At 44.8% G+C, this 19,832-nt stretch overlaps 2 protein-coding genes across 2 annotated transcripts in view; both read left to right on the top strand.

Moving 5' to 3' along the window:
• The window catches only part of LZTFL1 (leucine zipper transcription factor like 1), a 151,369-nt gene that overhangs the window by 121,513 nt on the left and 10,024 nt on the right, over positions 1–19,832 (top strand). The window lies entirely within an intron of this gene.
• The window catches only part of SLC6A20 (solute carrier family 6 member 20), a 40,771-nt gene continuing 38,639 nt past the window's right edge, over positions 17,701–19,832 (top strand). The window contains exon 1 of the mRNA XM_079933941.1: positions 17,701–17,840. Within this exon, the coding sequence (XP_079790067.1) occupies positions 17,716–17,840 (125 nt within the window). The 5' untranslated portion in view covers positions 17,701–17,715. The remainder of the gene's footprint in view (positions 17,841–19,832) is intronic.

Below are 19,832 nucleotides of genomic sequence, written 5' to 3'. Positions count from 1 at the left end.
GAGGCCGCCATCACCCTGATACCAAAACCAGACAAAGGTACTACAAAAAAGAAAATTACAGACCAATATCACTGATGAATATAGATGCAAAAACTCCTCAACAAAATACTAGCAAGCAGAATCCAACAACACATTAAAAGGATCATGCACCGTGATCAAGTGGGATTTATTCCAGGGATGCAAGGATTTTTCAGTATATGCAAATCAATCAATGTGATACACCATATTAACAAACTGAAGAATAAAAACCATATGATCATCTCAATAGATGCAGAAAAAGCTTTTGAAAAATTCAACACCCATTTAGGATAAAAACTCTCCAGAAAATGGGCATAGAGGGAACCTATCTCAACATAATAAGGGCCATATATGACACACCCACAGCAAACATTCTTAGTGGTGAAAAACTGAAAGCATTTCCTCTAAGATCAGGAACAAGACAAGGATGTCCACTCTCACCACTGTTATTCAACAGAGTTTTGGAAGTCCTGGTCATGGCAATCAGAGAAGAAAAAGAAATAAAAGGAATCCGAATAGAAAAAGAAGAAGTAAAACTGTCATTGTTTGCAGATGACATGATGCTATACATAGCGAATCCTAAAGTTGCTACCAGAAAACTACTAGAGCAAATCAATGAATCTGGTAAAGTTGCAGGATACACAATTAATGCACAGAAATCTCTTGCATTCCTATACACTAATGATGAAAAATGTGAAAGAGAAATTAAGGAAACACTCCATTTACCATTGCAACAAAAAGAATAATATACCTAGGAATAAACCTACCAAGGGAGACAAAAGACCGGTATGCAGAAAATGATAAGACACTGATGAAAGAAATTAAAGATGATATAAACAGATGGAGAGATATACCATGTTCTTGGATTGAAAGAATCAACATTGTGAAAATAACTGTACTACCCAAAGCAATCTACAGATTCAATGCAATCCCTATCAAATTACCAATGGCATTTTTTACAGAAGTAGAACAAAAAATCTTAAAATTTGTGTGGAGACACAAAAGACCCCAAATAGCGAGAGCAGTCTTGAGGGAAAACAACAGAGCTGGAGGAATCAGACTCCCTGACTTCAGACTATACTACAAAGCTACAGTAATCAAGACAATATGGTACTGTCACAAAAACAGAAATATAGATCAATGGAACAGGATAGAAAGCCCAGAGATAAACCCATGCACATATGGTCAACTAACCTATGACAAAGGAGGCTAGGATATACAATGGAGAAAAGACAGTCTCTTCAATAAGTGGTGCTGGGAAAACTGGACAGCTACAGGTAAAAGAATGAAACTAGAACACTCCCTAACACCATACACCAAAATAAACTCAAAATGGATTAGAGACCTAAATGTAAGACTGAACACTATAAAACTCTTAGAGGAAAACATAGGAAGAACACTCTTTGACATAAATTACAGCAAGATCTTTTTTGATCCACCTCCTAGAGTAATGGAAATAAAAACAAAAATAAAGAAATGGGACCTAATGAAACTTAAAACCTTTTGCAAAGAAAAGGAAACTACAAACAAGACAAAAAAACAACCCTCAAAATGGGAGAAAATATTGGCAAATGAATCAATGGACAAAATATTAATCTCCAAAATATATAAACAGCTCATGCAGCTCAATATTGAAAAAACAAAGAACCCAATCAAAAAATGGACAGAAGACCTAAATAGACATTTCTCCAAAGAAGACATACAAATGGCCAAGAAGCCCATGAAAAGCTGCTCAACATCACTAATTATTAGAGAAATGCAAATCAAAACTACAATGAGGCATCACCTCACACCAGTTAGAATGGGCATCATTAGAAAATCTCCAAACAGCAGATGCTGGAGAGGGTGTGGAGAAATGGGAACCCTCTTGCACTGTTGGTGGGAATGTAAATTGATACAGCCACTATGGAGAACAGTATGGAGATTCCTTAAAAAACTAAAAATAGAATTACCATATGACTCCGCTATCCCACTACTGGGCATATACCCAGAGAAAACCATAATTCAAAAAGTCACATGCACGCCAATGTTCATTGTAGTACTGTTTACAATAGACAGGTCATGGAAGCAACCTAAATGCCCATTGAGAGACAAATGGATAAAGAAGATGTGGTACATATATACAATGGAATGTTACTCAGCCATGAAAAGGAACGAAATTGGGTCATTTGTAGAGACGTGGATGGACCTAGAGACTGTCATACAGAGTGAAATAAGTCAGAAAGAGCAAAACAAATACCGTATATTAACACATCTATGTGGAAAAAATGGTACAGATGAACCAGTTTGCAGGGCAGAAATAGAGACACAGATGTAGAGAACACACGTATGGACACCAAGATGGGAAAGCGGGGGCGGGGCGAGTGGGGCGTGTTGAGATGAATTGGGAGATTGGGATTGACATGTATACACTAATATGTATAAAATGGATAACTAATAAGAACCTGCTGTATTAAAAAATAAAATAAATTCCAAAAAATGCACAAATCATTAAGTGCATAGTGCATAGAATTTTCACAATGTAAACACTTCGTTTAGGAGCAGGGTGAAGAATCACTTATTATCTGCCCCCCAGGACTTCCCTGGTGGCACAGTGGTTAAGAATCTGCCTGTCAATGCAGGGGACATGGGTTTGATTCCTGGTCTGGGAAGATCCCACATGCCGCGGAGCAACTCAGCCCATGCGCCACAACTACTGAGCCTGTGCTCTAGAGCCCACGCACCACAACTACTGCAGCCCCCATGCTGCAACTACTGAAGCCCGCACGCCTAGAGCCCCTGCTCCGCAACAAGAGAAGCCACTGCAATTAGAAGCCCACACACCGCAACAGAGTAGCCCCCACTCGCCGCAACTAGAGAAAGCCTGCACGTAGCAGTGAAGACCCAACACAGCCAGAAGTTTAAAAAAAAAAATAGTACTTCTGTCTGCCCCCCAGAGGTTTCCTGTGCTCCCCCTTCTGGTACCATCTCCCTGCAGAGGTAACCATTTTCCTGAGTTCTAGCACTTGAGACTCATCTTGGCTGGTTTCCAACTTTATATACGTGGAATCATACAGTATATAGTGTGTCCAACTTCTTTCAATTCTGTTTGTGAGATTCATCTATGTTATTGTATGTTGCAATTGTTTGTTCATCCTCATTGCTGTATAGTGTTCCCTCAGTGAATAGTCTGTAATTTACATATCCATTCTACTGTTGCTGGACACTGGGGGTTGTTCCACTTCTGGGCTAGTACAGAGAATACAGAGAATGCTGCCATAACATTTGGGGTGGATCTTCTCGTGGAGATACATACATCTAGGAGTGCCGTTGCCCGATAGCAGCATGTATAAATACTCAGGTACTGCCCCAGAGTTTTCCAGTTTGACAGCTTATACTCCTACTAGCAGTGTAGGAGAGTTTGATTCCAGATGTATAGTTTGAAGGTAAACGAAAAGGACAGCAGCTCAGATTGGAAGTGAGGATTAGAGAGGAATCAAGAATGACTCCAAAGGTCTCCGTCTGAGCAACTGAAAGGTTAGACTTGGTATCAGGGATGAGGAGCAGGTCTTGGGAATCGAAAATTGGAAATTCACTTTTAGACAAGTTTGAGATGCCTCCCTCCCCAGACCTCCAAATGGGGATTTGGGGAGGTGGTAGACATACAAGTCTAAACATCTGAGGTGTGGTCTGGGCTGAAGATACAACGTTGGCAGTTATAAATGAATAAGTGGCTTTTAAACCACAATAAAGAAAGATACAGGGCTTCCCTGGTGGCGCAGTGGTTGAGAGTCCGCCTGCCGATGCAGGGGACGCGGGTTCGTGCCCCGGTCCGGGAAGATCCCACATGCCGCGGAGCGGCTGGGCCTGTGAGCCATGGCCGCTGAGCCTGCGCGTCCAGAGCCTGTGCTCCGCAACGGGAGAGCCCACAGCAGTGAGAGGACCACGTACCGAAAAAAAAAAAAAGAAAGATACAGAGGTGAGTGTAGGTGAGAAGCCCAATATCACAGATCATGGAGAGAGGAAGAATCAGCAGAGGAGACTGAGCAGTGAATCCAGGAGACAGTGCTGTCCTGGAAGCAAGCTAGGAAAGGTGCCCTAGGAGAAAGGAGTGAGCACCTGGGTCAGAAACAGCTGAGCGGGCAAGGGAAGGAGTCCTGAGAATGGACCGCTCGATTTAGCCACGTCTGGGATCGTTGGTGACCTTGACAAGACAGTTAACTGTAAGAAACAATGGGAGGAGAGAGACTGAGACAAAGTAGGTATAGACATCTCTTGATGAGGTTTGCTATAAGATAGAGTAGAAAGAAACAGGACAGAAGCCAGAAGGGAAAGTGGGGTCAAGCAAAGGGATTTTTTTCTTGAGATGGAGAAGCAGCAGTGTGTTTTCTTGTATTCCTTCCTACTAGAATGTATGCCTGGGGTCTGGGTTGTCTTGTTTACTGCTGCATCCCCAGTACCTAGAACAGGGCCCTGCACATAGGGACAATCAATAATTACCTCTAAATAAACTAATGAATCAGACCTGATAAATGAGAAACTCACATTATATGCTAAATAGTGATAAGGGCCAAGGAGATAGAGTGAAGCAGGAAAGAGGGTATAACAGCCTGGGGGTGGCAGTTGCTATTCTAGCTGAGCTTATCACTAAGGCCTCATGAGAAGGTCTGAGCAAAAATATGAGGAAGTAAGGAAATTGGTCATGTCGTATCTGGGAGAATAACATTCAGGCAGAGAAAAGAGCCAGTGCAAAGGCCCCAAGGCAGGACCAATCTGGTACTGTGCCTGGGGTAGTTTGAACAAGGCAAAGTAGTAGGAGAGGAGGGCATAGAAACAGTGAGGGGGTCAGGCCATACAGAGCTTTGTAGGTTACTGCAGGGACTTTGTCTTTTGTGATGAGTGAGATGGGGAGGCCACCTGTGGGTTTGAGCGGAGGAGTGACCTGATTTGATTTATATTTGATAAAACTCAACATCCATACTGAGTAGTGATGTGTGGAATGCTTACGCTTTGATCTTAGAAACACAGTAAAGTCCCCTGCTCTTCCCACTTCCATTCAACGTTGTGCTGGAGCTTCAAACCAAAGCATGAGTCCAGGGGAAAAAAACGTCATTATCTATAGATGGCAGGATTGTGAACATAAAAAATACACAACAATCTGCAGGTAAATTATTCAAATAAAAAGAGAATCTAACACTGCTAGAGATAAAAAGAGTCACTCTATAAGATAAAAGTTTTATTTCTCCAGGAAGATATAACAATTTAAAGTTTGATTGCCTAACAGCTTCAAAATCTATAAAGTAAAAATGGATGCAATTAAAAGGAGAACTAGACAAATCCACAATCATAGTGGAAGATACTAACACCCTTCTCTCAGTGATTGACAGAGCAAGCAGAGAAAAAAAAAATCAGAATATGAAGATAGGAACCATACCAAAGCAAATTTGGCCTAACAGACAAGTAAAGCACTGCCCTCAAACTGCTGCATCCACTCTCTCTTTAACCACGTAGAGAATATTTGTAAAGATTGGCCACACTATACCTTGTGAGGCAAGTCTCAACAAAGTTCAGTAGACTGAATCGGGACTTGCCTGGTGGCACAGTGATTAAGAATCCACCTGCAAATGCAGGGGACACGGATTTGATCCCTGGTCCGGGAAGATCCCCCATGCCGCGGAGCAACTAAGCCCGTGAGTCACAACTACTGAAGCCGGCGCACCTAGAGCCCGTGCTCCGCAACAAGAGAAGCCACTGCAATGAGAAGCCCATGCACCGCAATGAGGAGTAGCCCCCACTCGCCGCAACTAGAGAAAGCCTGCGCGCAGCAATGAAGACCCAACACAGCCAAAAAAAAAAAAAAATAGACTGAATTACACAGTGTTCTACTGAAAATTCCCATGTGCTATAATCATAAAATTGACTGTCTACAGCAATGAAAATACACAAGTGACAGCTACATACAACATGGATGTGTCCCACAGACAGGATGTTAAACAACAGAAGTAAAACAGAAAAATACATTAGGATTCCATTTCCATAAAGTTCAAAACCAGGCAAAACCAAGCTACATTTTGTAGGGTATGTGGATAGATAGTAAAATCATAAAGAAAAGCTAAGAAACAGAATAGTGGTAATCTCTGGGCAGGTGGGGCGTTGGAGAACTGCACAGAGGAGGGGTGGAAAGTGCTCTTGAGCAGTAGACATTATTTCTTCATTTATGTGGTGGCTACATGGGCACTAACAATTATTTGCTACATTACACACGTGAATGTACTTTCCTATAGGTATCCTATATAGTCGGAATTTTAAAGTACTGAATAAATGAAAACCAAACATGACAGACCGTGATAAAATGTAATTCTGGGTAGGTTGTATGTTGGGAAATGGAAAACAGAAAGTCAGAAATTTGGGAAATATGTCACTCCCTGTGATACAGCAGGGAATCCATGTAGCAAAATCCCTCCCCAAGGGCCTTGAACTATATCCAGGCAATGTGGCACCTTGGTAAGCAGGGAAAAGATTTCAAGCTCCTCAAGTTCAGGAGGAGAAATTTTTGTTTGCATATACAACAAAATTATCTTTAAGATCTTTCTTCTGTTGACTCAGTGTATTTTAGAGAAGAAATTTGAAAGGTGGAAAATGCCACGCGACTTCTAAACGAACACTCACTTGGCATCCTGCATCTGTGCTTTAAATCTGCATAGAGGATCCTGCCGTGAAACCAGGTTGAAGAACCAGCATGCTCCTGAAACTTCAACCTTCCTACAGATCCCCTGGGGGTCTTGCTAAAACATAGGTTCTGACTTAGGAGGCCTGGAGAGGGGCCCAAGAGTCTGCATTTCTCACAGGCTCCCCAGTGGTGCCCATTCTGGGCCAGAGACCACATTTTGCATATCGACAGGTGAAAGAAATCCAGTGTAATTTGAGCTATTGAGCTTGTGAAACGAAGCATGTGCGTTTTCTGGCAGAGTGAGATTCATAGGGCTTCTCCTGTTATGAAATGAGAGAACAGGCACAAAACAGCACAGCAGGACACAGTGAAACTCCTTTGGGGGTCACTAATTGAGACAGCGTGGCCCCAGGCGTACTCTGACCCTTGAAAATATTTTCACAGGGCTCTGTTTTTCTCCACCAGATTATGCCTTCTAGTTGGTCTTGATTGCTTGTTCCCAGCAAAAATATTTGAGGTGAAGAAATAAATTTAGCCAACACCAACACAAAGTACGGAATGGTTCACCGCTGCTCTCAGGCCGGTGTTTTCATAGTATGTGGCTGGATCTTACTAACGCAGGTGATCAGCTGAGTGGTCGTGGTGAGAAGCCACAATGTTTTCCAAATAAGCTTGTTTCTGCATCTGTTCCCTCTGACCTGAAAAATGCCGGTTTGTTCCATTTGGGCCTTTCTAAACAATGCCTACTTGGTGCTCTTTACCCGAATGAGCTCCTTCAGACAACAGAAGGATCCGTTTACAGAAAAGCCTTTCAGGTTGCTTTCTTGAAACAGCTGTCCTTTGGAAGTGGGCATGTGGACAAAAGGACACAGCATATTAAATTTATTATTTTCTTTAACCTTACTCTGAGTCTCACAAAGCCCTGAGTTTTTACCAGTAAGTAATAGTAAAGTATACACATTCAAACAGTTATGCTATCGCTTCCCTGGTGGCGCAGTGGTTGAGAGTCCGCCTGTTGATGCAGGGGACACGGGTTCGTGTCCCGGTCCGGGAGGATCCCACATGCCACGGAGCGGCTGGGCCCGTGAGCCATGGCCACTGAGCCTGCGCGTCCGGAACCTGTGCTCCGCAACGGGAGAGGCCACAACAGTGAGAGGCCCGCGTACCGCAAAAAAAAAAAAAACCATTTATGCTATGATTTCCCTATCATTTTAGGTTAAGTCTTCTTTGCTTTCAAGCCTTAGACTTCTCATTTTCTTTTCTCTCATTTTTAAATCTGCCATCAAAGTAATCTGTGTCCCATTAGTTTTTTCATATCTCACAGCAGAAGCAGCCCTAGAAACAGAGCCACAGCCTGCAGCTGCCACCCCAGTCCCAGCTCTGTGCGGTCACCGGACTTCAGTCCTAGCCAGTGATTCTTCGCCATCCTAGGGGCATTCTGCCTCACTTAGATGTGCCAGATAGTCTAAATTTAGTGGAGAAGGTCAGTATTGTCTCTCATTTTGTGAACGTAAATCGCAAGCTCAGGTTACATACTCATTTTTTTCCCAAAGTCTGTCAGTAACAAATACAATTAATTGCCTAAGTGCATTTACAGTGCTATAGTATGTATCACACATGCCATATAAAGACTAAATTTAACATGTTCTCTGCAAGTTATAAGGAGGAAGAAACGGTGTTAAATGGCCCCCAATGAAACAATCAGGCAAATCCTGAATGTAGGACATTCTGCAATTTAAACAATTAGCCTGGTCTCTTCAGAAAGTCAATTATCATGAAATTTAAAAGGTAGGAAAACTGTCCTAAAAGCAACTCTATTCATAACAACCAAATGCAATATATGAACACTGATTAGATCCTGGAGAGCTATAAAAAGCATTTGGCATCAGCTCCCTGAAATGTTCACTTTGCATACCATCACAGAGTCTAAAGTTATTCACCTCTGTAGAACATTTGAATTCTTATCACTCTTCTAAATTATATGCTATTCTACTTGTCCAGGACCTAAGTTCTACCTTTCTATTTTTTTCAAAATCCCCAAAATGAAACAGTCCTCTGCAGTGAGACCTGTGTCATGGATTCAGCGCTCACCGTGATGTTCTGGAGCCTCATCCTGATGCATCTTGAGATTGATAGAGAGATTTTTTTTTTTTTAAATCCTGCATAAGATTGACTGGACTGCATGAATCCATAGTGGAAAATGCTCAGCTCCTAGTACTTTAAGTATGGCTCTGTCTCAGTTTCTTTCTCTTTTCATTCTAGAATTCTAGGTAAGCGTTTATTGCCCTGCATAGCTTGTCTATATATCTTAACTTCTTTTCATATTTTTTACCTATTTATCTCTCTGTGCAGTGTTCCAGAAAATTTCTTATGACATATCTTTGAGTTCATCAAATCTCTCCTCAACTGTGTCTAATCCACTTTTAAACCCATTCATTGGGTTTCTAATTTCAGTTATTTTTCCTTTCTAAAAGTTCCATTTGGCTCTTATTCTAATAATCTATCATTTTCCATTCCTTGTTCTCTACTCTTTATTTTCTGCTTTACCGACAATGGAGAGAGGAGTTCAGAAATCTCCATCATGATAGCAGATACGTCAGTTTCTCCTTGTAGTCTATCACTCTTTGCTTCCTGGTTTTTGAAGCTATTTTACTAATTGTATTCAACTTTCAGAATGTTACATCTTTCTAGTGATAGATGTTCTTTCTATCACTAATAACACTCTTTGGTTTAAAGTCTATTTTGTCTGATGTAATACAGCTCCTCTTAGCTTTCTTTTGGATAACGTTATCCTGCTATATCCTTTTCATCATTTTACTGTAAATATTTCTGTGATCTTGTTTGATTTTTCTCTTGTAAATGGCATGTAAGTGTATGTGTGAATTTTTTTATTCTGGTCTTATAGTCTCTTTCACCTGGTCCATTTAATCCATTTATATTTATTGTAATTAATGATACATTTAGACTAGGTACAATAAAACTACCATACTCAATATTGATGATGTTAAAGACATCCTCACCAATTAAACCAACAAGCCTACACTAACTTTAATACCAGATATTAATTCAATATTGAATATTTCCCAGATCATGTGAACCTGAAATTCATTCTGATCAGTTTCCTTTATATTTCCAAGAATTTATATAAGCACTTAAATTTCCTTTAAACCAGTTAAATAGAGCTAATTTACAAATTAATTTTGATAATACCACCTGGAGGTAAAGACATCATATCTATAATATACACAGACATACATACATCCACGTGGACACAGATATCTCATAGTTTTCCTGCTTGAATTAATAGGCCTCTTCCCCCACCCCCTTTTTTTTTTCAGTCTTAGGAATAGGAGAGGGTCAGATAAGATGAGTTCCTGAGAGCCCTGGTAGAACATTTACATCTCAAAGGCACCCAGAGAAAAAAATAAGTTCCTCGTAGAAAACCAGCATCTTCTAACTGCATATGCAAAAACCAGTTTTGGAATGTCAAAAGAGCCCATTTTGGCCATTTTCATGGTGGTTTCCTTCAGTTCTCAAATAGCCAGTTCAGTCTAAACAAACCACAGTAATAGACAGTAATACATATCGTTCACTCACCTTCACACTTCCAGGTGAACTTACCTGCTCTGAATCAGACTCAAGACCAAATTTAAACTATCAGTTTCTAGGACTGTCTAGACCACATTCAAGTTACCAGGACCCTCTAAATGGTCAAAACCAGGGCCCTCTAACAAGGGTCAATACCAGGAATGTCTCTGAGAATGATTAATCCTTTCACTTTCTTCCTCTCCTGCAGGTAGAGTTTCCTCCAAAACCAGGACCCCTTAATGAGGGTCAAAACCAGGGAGAGAAAACAGGATTTGGACATAATGTACCAAGACACTCATGCACACACCCAAGATAAAAGCCAAACCAATTCCAAAAGGCTTACATGGATAGAATATCATAAAAGCCTATACATAAACAATTTCATCCCATTTTCCTTCCCTTTTACAAAACAGTTCTAATTGAAAGATGGTGTTATAATCTAAAGCACCATTGAGGGGCCATTGTTCTCCAGATCCCAGGGAGTACTGAGGCCAAGCAGTATTACAATAAAATATCATTTTTTCCTTCATGGGAGCATAGCTGAAGATCTCCCAGTTTTGCAAAATACACCCTAGGGTGTTGTGGTCTGAATGCAGGTTGGAAAAGAATTTCCAGACATAAGGCAGAATGTAAAGAAGATAGAATTTATTAGAGGGAAGGGTTGCTGCCAGAACAGCGGGCAGACTTCCTAGTAGTCTGGGAGAGTCAAGACTGAACATGTGCTATTGATCAGTTTTTATAGCCAGAAAACAAAGGAATGGTCCAAGTGAAAATTTCGTTTGCTGATTGGTCGAGGCACATATACCTTCCTTCTATAGGGTGGGAGTAGGACAGGGCAGATGCCTTTCCTTATTTGGGTCAGGTCCCGTTACCCAGGTGGGTGTCACCCAGGTGGGCTCAGGAATTTCATAACCATCGCAACATGGTGGGGAGGGTGATTAAGAGTCTGGTAGGGGGTGTGATGCTGACACTTTTTCAGGCAGGGTTGTCCTTTGTCCTTGAAGCACCATTGTCCTTGGAGCACCACCTATGGGACTACAAGGTGGAATAGAGTTATGGTTTCCCATTATTCTTTCACACGGCTGGTATTACTAGAAACAGGCAGATCAGTATCTGATGGCCTCTCAGGGTTGCAGTTCCCTAGCACAAGAATGGAAGGTTTCCTACTTGCCATTCCAGGTGGGGGCGCAGGCAAGCCTTGGTCTAACGGGGAGTTTCCCAATTACCACTCAGGTGGTGCCTGATGGCCAAGGAACTCCTCAACCCAGAATGGAAAATCCAATTAAAGCAGTACTCCACCCAAAACCAGACGATCAAGTCCTATGCCTTTCCCTCCCAAAAAAGGGAAATTCCAATCAAGGCAACCCAGTAGGGAAGAATGTCCTGATGTCCCACACAAGGTTCTGGCACTTGCCAGAGGTGTCTAAGAGACCAGGACCAGAGCCTTGTTTCCTTCACCGTAGAACCAAAAGCACCATGGGTCAGCAATGCCTGGTCAGCAGCAAGTTCTAGGGTTTGCCCCTGAGACGAAGGTGCTCAGGCAGCTGCTGGACAGAATCTGAGTGTCACCACCAGCCAGGGGACAATGTGCCATGGGCAAGATGCCCACTTGGGACAGCTGTCATTTCATGGTTGCCAAAACTTTAACTGAACTGAACTTGGGTCTGCTCACCTGCTGCACAACAAACCCAATCTACTGACACCAGGTTGTGGCGAAGGAAAGTACAGCATTTATTTGCAGAGCACCAAGCAAGGAGAACAGGCAGCTCATGCTCAAAAGACCCTAACTCTCCGATGGCTTTCAGGGAAGGGTTTCTAAAGGCAGTGTTTGGGGTGAGGGCTGCAGGGTGCAAGACTTTCTTCTGATTGGTTGGTGTTGAGGTAACAGGTTGGTGTTTCAGGAATCTTAATTATCAACCCTCCCTCTGGTCCCAGTCTGGGGTCTTGGAGTCAGCATGTAGTCCTCCACCTGGGCGGGTGTCTTAGTTTCTGCATAAAAACTCAAAGATATGCGTCAGACTGTTATGTGTGTCTCTTGAGGGGAAACTAAGACTGTTTTATCACTGAACTAATTGGTTTTCCTACGGAACCATTTGCTTTCTCTTTGTTTCTGCATGCCCTCACTTCCCTAATTAGTAACTGCTTAAGTCTGCTCTTTGGAACTCAGGGAAGGCCTGGGAGACTAAAGCCTTTTTCTACAAACAAGAAACGGGGACACAGAGGAACTTCTGTACCCAGGAAGGCTTCAGAGGGTCCTGCTCAGTTTCACTGTCTCCTCAGCACCACACACACATACACACACACACACACACACACAGGCATGTATGCACCCACATATGTACACATGCAGGCACACACAAATACATGCACATACATATGTGCACACACTCAGCCCCGGAGCAGGGGCTCCCCCAGGCTCTTGGGAGGGCCCTCATCTTCACCACCTGAGCTAGACCAGTCCCCACAGCAGCTTCAGTGTTCTTCTGCAGAACCTCCTCCTGGCGGCTTCCACACGCCTATTTGCACTGTGTGTGTCTCTGTGCTCCCCATGGGAGAGTGAGCAGGTGCCTTGGAGAGCAGGGAAGGGAGGGCCATGTTCAGAGGTTTTACCTCAAGTCCCCAAGCTGGCTCCTGGCACACAGTAGTAGGTGGGCAATAAAGACTTGAAATGCCTGAAGAAACCTTCTGCAACATGGACGTCTCGGGGTCTTGGATGCTATGGAATTTATACTGAAGTGCTCAGATTCTGCAGCAGGCTTCTCCTTTATCAGCTAACTTCAGTGAGACTCAACCGTGCGCCTGGCACTAGGGAAAAAAGGATGACTTAGACATGATACCAGCCACAGCCCAGAGGGGACATGTATCTTACACTTTTCCTGACAAGGCAGCACTGAAAGTTAGAAGCCAGATGTACACCCAGGCTTGAGGGCAGGGGAGAGGGAGTGATATATTCTGGCTGGGGATAGAGGTGCTGGGGCTTCTTAAATAGGGTAATATTCCATCTGGGTCGAGAAGAATGGACAGGCTTTTCCTGGGTGAAGAAGGGAGAAGGTGTTCCTGGCTGAGGGAACTGCCCAGAAGTATAAAAATGCACAGCATTTTCCGGGAGGTGAAAAGTCTAGCTTCTCCTGGAACCTAGGTAAGCAAGGGTCAAATTCCTCAGGGCCCAATTTTTTAAAATTCCTAGAGCCTTCCAGACCGGGCTGAGGAGTTTGGACTTTATCTTGTGGGGAACTGGGAGCCACTGAAAGGGGATTAAGTAACAGCAGGATCACTAGGGTGAGCACGTACTGAAAGCTGTGTGGCGATAGCTGGTGGGTGAGAAACTGGAACGCTGGCGCGGGGCCATGACCCACACCCACACAGCCGAGTCGGGGCCATCCCCACTTTCTCCACCCTCTTCCCTAAATTAGATGACTCGGGCAGGCTGGCCTATCCTTCAGGGAGTGTGTCCTGCGTGACGTGGCACAGTGAGACTAGACAGGCTGGTCCGCGGGAAGATTTCTTCCTCACTGCTAGTGTAGGCCCCCGGGGAGCACTTGGGGTGGGGCTTAGCTAAGCCGAAAACCCTGCTGCCCTTGGGCCCCTGACCACTGAGAGCTGAACTCGCTCCCCTCGCCCCTGCCACACAGAAGTTGCTTCCCCAGCCCTGGGTCCCTGTAGAGTGCTGGGCCAGCACCTACAGGCTGGTGAGTGCCACCTGGTACATTTTCAGGAATTTTGTGACTTGATTGCTAAACACAGCCTTTTTTTTTTTTTTAAGAATTCTTTTCTTTTTCGTGTTTTTTTAAAAAATTTATTTTATTTTTGGCTGCATTGTGTTTTCGTTGCTGTGCGCAGGCTTTCTCTAGTTGCGGCGAGCGGGGGCCTACTCTTCGTTGGGGTGTGCGGGCATCTCACTACAGTGGCTTCTCGTTGCGGAGCATGAGCTCCAGGCGCATGGGCTTCAGTAATTGCAGCACGAGAGCTCAGTAGTTGTGGCTCGTGGGCTCTAGAGCACAGGCTCAGTAGTTATGGCGCACGGTCTTAGTTGCTCCGCGGCATGTGGGATCTTCCCAGACCAGGGCCCGAACCCGCATCCCCTGCATTGGCAGGCGGATTCTTAACCACTGTGCCACCAGGGAAGTCCCGTAAACACAGCCATTATTAAAAATTAAGTTATATGAACTAACAAATTATTTAAAACAGAGGTAGTCAATACTCAAAGCCCACCACTTCCTAATTATTTTCTACACTATTAGCTCTGTTCTTGAGGTTATCTGTATCATTGCATATGTGTGGTGGACGTTCTGTTTAACGGTGAGCTACTGCACTTCTCTCCCAACTCCATGTTCAGTGACACCATGTTGGTAGCTTGGAATCGGCTGTGGTGGGAATATTTACACCATAGAAATTGGTAAACCTACATATCAGAGCTCCTGCCGCAGAGAGCCAGTTGTTAGCCATCTGCCAGCCCACCACCACTAACGTCCACCCCCCTGCTTTGCTGGCTCCCTGGGCAAGCACACCCACCCAGGCCTGTTCTGTCCTCTCCTAGCAGCCACAGCAGCACAATGGGTCTTGTCAGGTTAGAGTTTTGTCAGATGGGGTTCAGGAAAGTGTAGGGATGTTACCAGGAGGCCTGAGGTGTTACTTAGTCCTGTTACAGGGATGCCTCCTTGTGCTACCCACAGCCCTATCCAGGGCCTCACAGCATGAACAGGCTCCCAGGGAGTCTGCCAGTGTGACTGGACAGAGGTGCTGGCCTGATCCCTGGGGGAGGGAATCGAAGAGGGGCCTTGCTTATGTCAAACCAACAAACACCAAGCCACCTCCTCTTCCAGGTAACAGGCTGGGCATCTCTCCAAGGTGCCCAGTGTCTGAAATGCGGCCACATAGCCAGGTACTGTCTAGGGAGAAGTCATTTATGAGAACAAGAACATGCCAGGCGGTTGGCTAGAGGCAGCAACATGCCTTCTTTACTATTCGACAGCATTAAAAGGCAGCCCTCTCTGTGGGTCTCTGAGACTTATTTTGCCACAAATTTTAATTATCAGGAATATCATCATGACCTTGGAGTTGGTAAGGGAGGGATCTCTTAAAATGACATTAAAAAAAAAAAAACTAAAGGAGAAGACTAAGGTGAAAGATTGGTAAATTGGGACTTTATTAAAATTAAGAACGTCTGTTCATCAAAAGACACCACTGATAAAATAAAAAGGCAACTCACAGACTGAGAGAAGAAATCTGTAATACATAAAACTGACAAAGGACCCATATTCAGAATATATAAAGAACTATACAGACAAGCCATTTAAAAGCCGGCAAAAGACTTGAACAGGCACTCCATGAAAGAGGATATGCAAATGACCCAATCCGCCTATGGAAAGGTATGCAGCCTTATTAGCATTAGGGAAATTAAGATTAATAGCCACAGCGAACTATCACTACACACCCACAAGACCGGGTGGAACTTTGAAAACAATGACAAGCGTTGGTGAGGATGCACAGCAACTGAAACCCTCGGGAGCGTAACCTGGTACTACCTCTCTGGAAACAGTTTGGCAATGTCTACTAAAGGTGCACACATACCTACCTGATGGCCCGGAGTTCCCAGCAATGAGTGGATTCATGCACCTAAGGACACGTACTAGGATGTTCAGTAACGCTTTATTCATCACAGTCCCAAACTGGAGACAACACAAACGTCCCTCAGCCATGAACTCGAGTATGTTCACACCTCAGAACCCTAGGGGGCAGGGATAAAGGACATCATACACGGCACACCAGAATGTGAGTAAATCCCACCGAGGAAGCCAGGCAGCAAAGAGCACATACTGCATGAGTTCAGTTTTGTAGAGGTCAGAGCAGCTGAAACTGACCTCTGGGATAGAAACCAGGATAGTGGGTTCCTCTGGGGAGGAGGTGAGGGGTAAACAGAAACACTGCCTAGAATTCGAAGTCTCAAAATCAAAATCGTCTCCCCTGCTGCATTGAGAACTTTTTCTCCTTTGCTTGTTGGAGGTAGGAAGGTCGAGGACAGGTGGTATGTCTGAGGAGCCCCTATCTTCCTCAGCACACCCCGCTTTCTCCTGTGCCGCTAGCCAGGCAGGAACTCCTGGGACAGTCCAACCAGGGGTTGAGCCACAGTGGTGATTTCATTTTGGCATCAACTAAGATTCCCACTGGCACCTCTGCTTTTCATCTCCTTTTAATTTTACTTATTTATCAGGTATTTTCTTAGCTCTTACTCTGTACCAGGTGCACTGTTCAAAGTATGTCATTAGTGTGTTATTCATTCAGCCTGTAGTAATGACTTCTTTGTTGAGCACTTAGTATGTGCCCGATAGTAAGCTAAATTCTCAATTAATTCTCACATGAACTCATGGAAGGGGAAAATATTTGTTCCCATTATAGATAAGGAAACAGAGGCTCAGAGAGGTTAAATGACTTGTACAAGGTCACACAGCCAAGTTGGTGGCAGAACTGAGATTCAAAGCCAGATCCTGCTTCACTCCCAAATCACCTGACTTAGTCGTTTCTAGCGACCTCCTTAAACCAAATCACCTGAGAGGCTGGTAGAACTATGAGGTTTCTTAGCCCCCACCTGCTCGAGCCTAGTGAACCAGAATCTCTGGCCCCAGGAGTAGAATCTCCCACAGTGGTTGTTCGAAACCTGATTCCTGGCCCCATCCTGCACTACAGAGCCAGACTCCCGGCCCTGCACACAGTAGGCACACACAACCTGTCTGTGAATGGAAGGAGATGGCTGCCTGGATCACTTCTCTTCCGCTGGAGGTGGGGGGGGGAGTCCCTTGCTTCCTTCTGGTCTCTGGGTAAGTGTAAGTCCCCTCCTCTGGGAAGCCCTCCTTGACCACCCCAGCCTACCCCCCCCCGCCCCCAGAACTGCTAACCCCTTTGCCTTAGTTGCCTTCCTTGCCTCTCTCTGTCTTAAATATGGACTAGGGTAAACCATATGGAATTATCCTTTCTGTAGGTCAAAACTAGTTGAAAATGGGCTATTTCATCCAGTTCATTTAAGCAGTTCCCTTTACCAGAATGTTAGCTCCGGGAGGGCTGGGGATGTTTGTGGTGTTCACAGCCCTGTCCCCAGACAAAGCCTGGCACACAGTAGGCACTCTGTAAATGCTGGGTAGGTGCTCTAGGGAACCTGACCACTCCCAGGAGCTCCACAGCCGACGCACCAGACCCCACGTCGAGCTGGAGGGGCCCGGGCACCATCCCGTACGGCGCAATCTCGGGTGCCTTCCCGGCCGCGGCGGCCCGGCGGCGGGGTGGGGCTCGCCGTCATCCATTTACCAGCCTCGCCCCTCCGACGCGAGCGCCGTTAATGAGATTAGCAATTAAAAAGCGGGCGAGCCGCCGCTGTAGAGGCGCGGGGCCATCCCCAGGCCGAGCCGGGCGGGAAGGCGCTCCTGGCGGCCGCGCACCGAGCGCGCCGCGCGCCGAGCTCCGGGGCCATGGACGAAGCGCGGCCGCTGTGGGCCACCCCCTTGCAGTTCGTGTTCGCCTGCATCTCGTACGCCGTGGGCCTGGGCAACGTGTGGCGCTTCCCCTACCTGTGCCAGATGTACGGCGGAGGTGAGTGCCGGCGCCCGGGCTGCGCAGTCCCCTCAAGACCCCGCGGGGTCGCCTTCTGTGCCTAGTGGCCTGGGGGTGCGCGCTGGGGTTAGCCCCATATTGCGTGCCAGTAAACTGAGGCTCAGAGAACGAAGTGATTTGCCTAGAGTCACAGAGGCGGGAATCGGACCTAGGACATCTCAGTCCACAGCTGAAGCTGTTATCCAGAGCGCCTTCTCGAGCCCTCTGCAGCCCCGACCCCATCCCCGGGGCGGCCAAGCCCCCCAGCACGCCCTTGTCACCCTTGTTGGTCAGGCTGCGGCTCTGTGAGCAGTAGGAGGCACGGGGTGGGGGGTACACTATTTTCCTCCCTCGGGAGAAGAGATGGCAGGGGTCTGACAGCAGGAAATTGTCTTGTTCAACAGAAACTCATTATACAACTTTCAGATCAGAAACATTCCTGGCAGCATGATTTGAAACTCAGGATAAAAGGATTTTGAGCTATTTCTTTTTATCACAAGATTCACAAGATTTATCACAAGATTTTTTATCACAAGATTGATTTGGGTTTGGGACCACAGTGGGCAGGAAGGCTAATCACTCTATTGCAGTGTTGTTCGTTTGTTTTGGTTTTTTACAAATTTTTCCTCTGAAGCGTCACAGTGCGCTCACTAGACAGCAACGCACCCACACAGCATTCGCATACCTTCCAGGGAGCTGGAGACGCCTTCTGTGACATGCCAGAGAACCTCAGTGAGGGTCAAGTGCTTTTTTGGAAGGCAAGGTGGCAATAGAGATTGAAGTCTCAGCATTAAAAAAATTTTTTTCTGAGTTATTCTATTTCTAGCACTCTACATAAAGAAAATAGTTCTGACAGACGGTAGACAGTAGAAGGATAGCCTCCATCTTTTAATAAGAGCCAGGCATGGGAAACCTCCTAAGCCCTCACCTAAAGGGGATTGGTTCCATCAATTATGGAACGTGCACGCGGTGGTGCTCTTGGAAGCCATTAAGAAGGTTTTTCAAAAAATGTATTTCAGCATTTTTTCATGTTATACATTAAATGGAGGGAGGGAAGTCAGATTCAAAGCTGTATAAAATGGATGATCTCAATTATGTTTTAAAGTATGCAGAGAAAAGAGAATGAACAAAAACATACCAAAGAGAATAAAACAATAGTTATCTTTGGCTGTGTGTGTGTGTGTGTGTGTGTGGGTGTGTGTGTGTGTGTGTGTGTGTGTTGTGGTGTCTTCTGTACTCAGCGTGAGTGGTTTTTTCACCATAGAGGACAATGAAAGATGTTAGACCAAAGTATTTACTAGGTTTAACCTGTTCAAGAAGACCAACATAAAACACTACTCCCTCACTCTCACCCACCCCTGCCAGCTCAAAAAAAAAAACTTGACAGAAGATTAATGTACAGTTTTTTAAAAAAAATAGTGCATTCTTAATCCTCTAACTCCTTTTTTAAATTTGAAAGGCATATATATATATATATATATATATATATATCTCATAAGTATGTGAAGTACGTGTATTCCCATATGCTCCAACAGCTTCATAACTGACTTTTGTAAGAATTATTTGTCAGGATGAGATTTCCACATCATTCGGCATTCAGCACACCTACCCACGATACCGTTATCCTGCTACACATTTCCCAAACATGAGGCCAGGTGAGCCTTGCTGTCACGTGACTATTTAATTCCTTATTTCTAACAACAGCATTACCTGAGTAGTCTGCAGGTGGACACTGTTAAGGTGGGGTAGTTCTGAGGTGGAATATAATTGACGCTCGAACAACATGGAGGTGAAGGGCGTCCATCCTGCACGCTGTTGAAAATCCCTGAAAATCTGCATATGACTAACAGTTGGCGCTCCGTATCCACAGTTCCTCCATATCTGCGGTTCAGCCCACTGGGGATTATATAGTATTGTAGTACTTACTACTGAAAAAAGTCTGCGTATAAGTGGACCCATGCAGTTCAAACCCAGTGTTGTTCAAGGGTCAACTGTA

This window comes from Stenella coeruleoalba (genome assembly GCF_951394435.1).
Source record: "Stenella coeruleoalba genome assembly, chromosome: 10".
Lineage (NCBI taxonomy): Eukaryota > Metazoa > Chordata > Mammalia > Artiodactyla > Delphinidae > Stenella > Stenella coeruleoalba.
Note: the sequence above shows the minus strand (reverse complement) of the source record. Positions and strands in the feature narration are given on the sequence as shown.